Below are 7,780 nucleotides of genomic sequence, written 5' to 3' on the forward strand. Positions count from 1 at the left end.
AAGTGCTGAATTAACATAACCTCATTTTTCTTGTATGATTTTATTTTCTTTGTGAAGTGGAATTTTTCTTTATTTTCCGGCTTAAAAAAATGTCTCATCTTAAATTTGCTGTACTAACAAGTAAGATAACTTCATCCACTGTCAATTTCACGTAGAAAGAATCTCATAAATCCTCTGTAGTTAGCGATACTTGCTCCAAAAATGAATCCCTCGATCGCAGTGGGCCAACAGCGAAGGAATTCCTGGAGAAGAAATTCCCATCTTGTGCGATTGCATACAAAATCATTCCGGATGAGCAGAAGTTGATCGAGAAGACCTTAATTGTCTACGCAGACACCCAGGAGGTGGATGCGGTATTTACAACGGGTGGTACGGGATTTGCACCGCGTGACGTGACCCCAGAAGCCACCCGGAAGGTCATTGAGAAGGAAGCACCACAGCTGGCTCAATCAATGTTCATCACCAGCCTGGCTGTAACTCCCATGGCGCCTCTATCTCGAGCTGTCTGTGGTGTGAGGGGCTCCACGCTCATTGTTAATCTACCAGGAAGCCCAAAGGCAGTCCGGGAGTGTTTGGAAGCAATCTCTGCTGTGCTTCCGCATGCACTGAACCTTCTCAGGGACAACAAGAAGGCAGTAGAGGCAACACACAGTGAAATTCAAATGGCAAAGTGTGACTGCTCCAGAGATACTCTTCCCGGAGGACAGCCAACTGAGAGGGGCTCAAAGTTCCCCATGGTGGAGCTTTCAGCTGCTCTGGAAGAGGTTTTCAAGGTTATTGAGCCATGTGAGTACCATAATCATTATCATTTGTGACCTTTTATTACAAAATAATTTGCTGAGTAATTGCTTCAAGAAAAAATCCACAAAGGCTGTTACACGCAATGTACGGAAAAAAAAAGTATCAGACATTGAAATCGTTTAACTATTTTTTAATTATTATTCTAATTATTATCAGAGAGATTATAAAAAAAAACATGAAAAATTCTCTGAAAAATAATTGCAAAAGTTTTGATTCAGAGAATGTTCTCGATTCTAACGAATTTTCATTTCAAATCTGCTGAAAATGTCTCACATTGCATGCAAGCAAAATGCCAAGACTTCGGGGAATTTATTTCGAGAAAAAAGACAGCATCCCTCGTTCAATGTGTTAGACAGAGATGAAAGTTCAAACCGCCAAAGCAGTTCGTAACGAACGAAGAAAAATTTCTCGGCCATTTCGTTCCCGACAGTTCAAGTGTAAAGTTCGCAAAAATTTCTTTTCCACTTTTTCTTTGTGGAAAATCCCCAAATTCCTTCTAAAAATGTAGAAAAGTAACATTAAAAGTCTCTAAAATGCATTTTGTTAAGATTTTGTGAGTTTAACCGCGGATTTTAGGTGATAAATTCACCTAAAATCTGATGGCGTCACTTTCAATGTGGCCGACTTGGTAAGTGTCTCCATTTCCATTTTTTGCTTATTCTGCGTATGATTTTTTGCTTCAAATTACTTAATTTTCATTGAAAAAGCCTCGAAAAACTTTTTTATTTAAAAAATTCAAGAAAAGTCGCTTTGGGCGTGGTAAAGGCAAAATTTTCCATGGCTTGGGTTAGACCCAAAAGTCCACCATGTTGGATTTTTGTGCAATATAAAATTAATTGAAGAATTTTTGTGGGGGAAGTTTATCAAAAAAATTCATTTTCTTGTGTTATTTTAACTTCATTTATCTCAACTTGTGGGATGATAAAATAAAATTGTCGAGGAATTGCTAATTTTTCACGTAAAAACTATTTTTGATTTCCAATGGAGAATGTCGGATGACTGGCCTGAAAAAAATGTATAAAATCAATTTTTTCTTGGTAATTTATTGGATATTTTATTATTTCTTTTAATTGCTTTTTAATTCTATAAAGCAAGAGATTTTTTTAAATGTATTTTTTGATACGCCTTTGTGCTCCAAAGTGGAATAATCTGTGCAATTTGCCGGCTTATAACCTCAAAATCAACCATGTTGAATAAATGTGGTGCAAAGAATTATTTTTTCTTTCTCCCACTTTCTTGAATGCATAATTTTCATGGTTTTTTTTTAACTTCCAAAAAAGTACTTTTGAATAAAGATAAATTATCTTAACTTAAAAGAATTTCTGTAAACGTTTACACGGCGTTATTAAAGCATTTTAACACGAGGATAGGACATATCCAAGATGGTGACAGGATGCTTTTTAACGCGCGCCTTTTATGCCCCAGTAATGCGCACTTTTTATATAATTAAAAACTTTATATTAAAAAAAAGTTGGTTCTTTGAATTTATTTTAACACATTTTTTAAAAAATTTATTGCTTTACGGCCCAGAATATTTCCAAGTCACAAAGCCAAACACATTTTAAAGGAGTCAAACGTTCCCTTCTTTGTATTTACCTGAAAAACTTTCTCAGGATTAGGGTTTATTGCTGTTTAAGTGGAAATAGGGTCAAGAAATTAATGGCCTAGTAACAAGTTTTTAAAGTTCTTTTTTTATTGCTTTACAACGGTTTCCTTTTACATATAAATTTTCTCTAAGAATTCTTTTTTAGACGAGAGAGAAAGTTAAAAAAATGCTTTTTAACTTGAATAGAATATTCTTTTTCTCTAAATTTATTGAAAATTTTGACGGTTTTTGTTAAATAAAAAGATTTTAAAAGTTAAAAATCACATTTCTGTCAGAAGTTTTACAAGCACTTTTTTTTTCTAAAAGATATACTTTTCATAAAATTCTTTGAAAATACGATGAAGACGAAAAGAGACTTTTCAAGAATAAATTAGGTTTTGAGAACATTCCAGAAAATTAGAAGATAATGAGTATTCTGGAAGTAATTAAAAACTTATAATGACTTCAGACAGGTAGGAAAGGTATTATGTCTAGGAGAAAAAAAGAATTTAATGTAATCTCAGGTACAAAAAGTAATATCGGTCAGATCCTTTTTGGAAAGTTGGGAGGGCTCTCAAGGGTATAAAAACTCAACTCGAAGAAATAGTTTAGTCAGTCTCAAAGTGATCGCTCTACTGCAAACATCAGAGAGCTAAAGAAATACAATTTGTTAAAGTTTCTCAAAGTCAAAATGAAAACTATAACTTTGTGCAATTGAATTTAGTGTTCAAAAAATTTAACTTTCTTCAGTGTAAGTTTTCTCCCTCAAAACAATTCTCCTTTGAAGTCATTTTTGATTTTTTTCAAAGTTTTCTACGATTTTTGTAAAGTAAAAGAAAAAGCATTGAATTTATTGTAATGTGCTGTACTTTCTTTTCTTTATAGATCGTACAATTCCATCCATCGTACATAGTCCAATTTCACTACCACCATTTAGAGCTTCAATAAAAGATGGATACGCTGTCAAATCATCTGGTGGGGCAGGAATTAAAAGAGTTTTGGGATGTATCTCAGCTGGAACTGGGATAGTTGAAGAGGATTTTCCTGAAGACGGGTGCTATAAGATCAACACAGGAGCTCCATTACCAAATCACGCAGATGCCATAGTTCAAGTTGAAGATACAAGATTGATTGAATTGAATGGCAATCAGGAGGTAAAGATTGAACTGTTGGTGGATCCAGTGAAAAATTATGATATTCGCAATATTGGATGCGATATGAAGCAAGGAGAGGAGCTTTTTGTACACCAACATCCTTTTGATGCGGCTAAAGTTGCTCTAGCAGCTTCCGTGGGATTAACCGTTCCGGATACATTGCCCGTGAAGATTGCTATAATTTCAACGGGAGACGAACTCAAGGTGGCAGGATGTGATTCATTGGGTGATGGACAAATTTACGATAGCAACACACCAATGCTACAAAAGTTGCTCAAGGACTTTGGATTTCACGTAACATCCTTTGAAATTGCTGGAGATACATTTGATGGACTAAAAAAGGCTTTCCAACGTGCCCTGGAGAAGTGTTCAGTCGTCATATGCTCAGGAGGTGTATCCATGGGGGATAAGGACTACGTGAAGGCAGTACTGCAGGATATGAACTTTGAAATTTCATTTGGACGTGTTAACATGAAGCCAGGGAAGCCTTTGACATTCGCTCATAGAAAAGATGATTCAACAAAATTAGTCTTTGGTCTACCGGGGAATCCAGTTTCAACGTTCGTCACATTCCATCTCCTTGTGCTACCTGCACTACGTTACCTCTGCAATTTTCCACGAAAGAAGTGCTGCCTACCGGTTATCAAAGTGAAGCTGTTCAACAATTCCCTCAATCTGGATCCCCGTCCTGAATACATGAGGGCAACTGTAAAGTCTATGGATGGAGAGCTTTGGGCATCAGTTACTGGGAATCAGGTATGTTATTCCCACGTAGTATTTTAAGATTGTATTTGCTAATAATGCCCTTCTGGCCTTAATTAGATAAGCAGCCGTTTGAAGAGTTTACTAGATGCTGATGTTCTACTTCATCTACCAATGAAGGATGGTAATCAGGAATCAATTAGGAAGGGATTACTTCTCAATGCATCTGTTCTAAAATTAGATTTCATATCGGATTGAAAATTCACAAGTAAATTATTTTTTATATGAATTAACTAAGATGCAATTAGATTTTCTTATAACTGTTCTATTCATTGAATTATCTGTGTAAGATATATATATTTTTTTGCAATGTACTGCAAAGTTTTTTGCAGATTTTATGTCGAATATCGTATGATATTCAGAAAATCGAAAAATTTAGATTTTTCAAGTGCATTTTAGCACAACTTGGTTCAAGTTATTATGGTTTATGCCCAATTTAATTACTTGTTAAACAAAGTGATGTTGTCTTGACAGAATTTACTTCTGACTTGGGAGAGTTATTTCCCGTTTCACCTTTTGGGTGAAGTTGTTAAAGAGTTACAATTAATATTCCGGCTCGAAGGACCAAATTTTTCTGAAGAAATTATTTTATTTAATTCAAATTAGAGCTACAATTAATATTCCGGCTCGAAGGACCAAATTTTTCTGAAGAAATTATTTTATTTAATTCAAATTAGAGTTACAATTAATATTCCGGCTCGAAGGACCAAATTTTTCTAATGAAATCTTTGATATTTTCAAGTATAAAGAGTTACAATCAATATTCCGGCTCGAAGGACCAAATTTCTCTGAAGAAATTCTTTAATTCGACGGGCACGTCGAATTTCATTTAAATTAGAGTTACAATTAATATTCCGGCTCGAAGGACCAAATTTTTCTAATGAAATCTTTGATATTTTCAATGATTAGGAGTTACAATTAATATTCCGGCTCGAAGGACCAAATTTTTCTAACGTTAAGCTTGATGTTTTCAAGAATTAGGAGTTACAATTAATATTCCGGCTCGAAGGACCAAATTTTTCTAATGAAATCTTTGATATTTTCAATGATTAAGAGTTACAATCAATATTCCGGCTCGAAGGACCAAATTTTTCTAACGTTAAACTTGATGTTTTCAAGAATTAGGAGTTACAATTAATATTCCGGCTCGAAGGACCAAATTTTTCTAACGTTAAGCTTGATGTTTTCAAGAATTAGGAGTTACAATTAATATTCCGGCTCGAAGGACCAAATTTTTCTAACGTTAAGCTTGATGTTTTCAAGAATTAGGAGTTACAATTAATATTCCGGCTCGAAGGACCAAATTTTTCTAACGTAGTCCTTGATTTAATCAAGGATAAAGAGTTATAATCAATATTCCGGCTCGAAGGACCAAATTTTTCTAACATAAACTTGATGTTTTCAAGAATTAAGAGTTACAATTAATATTCCGGCTCGAAGGACCAAATTTTTCTAACGTTAATCTTGATGTTTTCAAGACTTAGGAGTTACAGTTAATATTCCGGCTCGAAGGACCAAATTTTTCTTATTTTTTAGCGTTTGATATTTATTTTGTAATCAATTTTTAATATTTTTAATCGATTGATTTTATATTTATAATAATGAGGTCTAATTGTTGTCCGGTTCGAAGGACCGAATTTCTATCCCTAAACTAGATTTATTTTTCTGGTTAAAATCTTGATGTCTTCAAGAATTTTGAGTTACAATCAATATTCCGGCTCGAAGGACCAAATTTTTCTGACGGTTCTTGATGTTTTCAAGAAATCAGAGTTACAATTAATATTCCGGCTCGAAGGACCAAATTTTTCTAGCGTAATCTTTGATTCAATCAAGGGTAAAGAGTTACAATTAATATTCCGGCTCGAAGGACCAAATTTTTCTGAATATCTTTTTATCTTGTTTAATATTATTTAAAACATCATGTTTATGATGCAAATCTTTGTTCGGAGTGATAGCTTGAAGCACTGACTTTTAAGCTATGTAATTGCTTAATTAATTTCAAGTTGCGAACTTGAGGAATCGGTATTGTTTAATACCTTTACTATATAGTGAATCTAAATTTTTCGATTTCTGAATTTTCTAGGATTCTATAATATAACGAATTTTATGTACATTGCAAATGAGCTATTACAGAAGGAAAGTTTAATTGCATCTTAGAAATATTCTTTTAAAAATCTTTACAAGAGTTAGTCATCAAATTTTGAATATTTTTATTGAATGTTATGAATTGTAAAAAAATGTAAAACTGAAAATGATTTTTTGTTTATAATGTTTATACACAAAGTTTATTGATTGAAAAGAAATTGTAATAAATTAAACAAAAAAAAAGAAATATGTTTTTTGGTATCACTGGTTTCCACTCAAGTTCCACTTGTTGATTTCTTCTGCTGGTTTTATTTTGAGTTTGAATTTTTCATTAATTTGGAAGCTACAAAAGGTAAGTTCTATATTATTTTCTTTTTAAAAAAAATACACTATGGTCAGAAAATTAGGTTATGATTTAAACAGCTAACTTTTGATTGGATTGAGATATCTGAAAATTTATTCTACTTCTAAAACATACGTTAACTCGTAAAGTTTTATTTGATTTTAAATTAAAATGATCTTTTAAAAATTAGAATGTAATTTCTTTGTAAGAATCTTCCAAGTTGAATGAGCTTCTAAGCTTCCCACACTGTAGATATGTATGCTGTATGTAGCTCCTCTAGTCTATAAATTGTTGGTTTTTTTTGTAAAGGTTAAAAGATAATATTGGAAATTTTGCTACTTAACTGAAGCTCAAAGTCAGAATATACAAGGGAGGCAAAAACTTTTTGTTCTTTTTTTTTCCTTAAATAAACTTTAGGATACCAACAGTTTTACACGAATCTAGGAGAGGTAGTACTTACTTTTTCCACTTTTTTCCTTAATATATTCCTAAACCGTTAATAGCAGCAATGAACTAGTGATATTTATTTTCCCCCCAGAGCCCCCCTTCATGTAGCCCCCATATAAAAGTTTATTCACCGTTCATGTAAAGATTGATTGATTTGACCCACTTCATTTTCGCGAGAGAAACTCCCCAATATTCACTGGGATCACATAAAAAAGTACAGTGATGGCATCGTCCGGAAATACATAACCTAAATTTTGAAACAACATTGAAATGAATAGAAGGAATTACATTGTGTTCGACTAGCGTTGCATAGGGACCTTTTAAGCTTCTTATTATTTTTGAAACCTTTCCTGCCTATCCGGATGAAGTTTTGAATGATTTTTGCTCCATTTTTTGACTTTCCGGGCTCTTTTCATGTTTTTTATTTACATACTACCTTTTGAATTTGGCGCTCTTTTTGGTACATTTTGTTGAAGAGAAAATGAGACGGTGCACGTCACTGATGCTGTCTCCCTCACACTTTTAGTTTCTCGCAATTTTCTCGCGTTTTCCGCCGAATTTCCCAGCAAAATTACTTTTTTTGTGACCAGGAAGCGACGCCGC

At 33.4% G+C, this 7,780-nt stretch overlaps 2 protein-coding genes across 2 annotated transcripts in view; both read left to right on the forward strand.

Moving 5' to 3' along the window:
• The window catches only part of LOC129796090 (zinc finger protein 431-like), a 382,644-nt gene that overhangs the window by 101,913 nt on the left and 272,951 nt on the right, over nt 1-7,780 (forward strand). The gene's annotated exons all lie outside the window — the stretch shown is intronic.
• On the forward strand, nt 6-6,634 carry LOC129796095 (molybdenum cofactor synthesis protein cinnamon). The gene is made up of 4 exons (XM_055837815.1): nt 6-120; nt 181-786; nt 3,272-4,296; nt 4,363-6,634. The coding sequence occupies exons 1-4, from the start codon at nt 90-92 to the stop codon at nt 4,498-4,500; spliced, it is 1,800 nt and encodes a 599-aa protein (XP_055693790.1). The 5' UTR covers nt 6-89; the 3' UTR covers nt 4,501-6,634.

Source organism: Lutzomyia longipalpis, chromosome 4 (genome assembly GCF_024334085.1).
Source record: "Lutzomyia longipalpis isolate SR_M1_2022 chromosome 4, ASM2433408v1".
In the NCBI taxonomy this organism is placed as follows: Eukaryota; Metazoa; Arthropoda; class Insecta; order Diptera; family Psychodidae; genus Lutzomyia; species Lutzomyia longipalpis.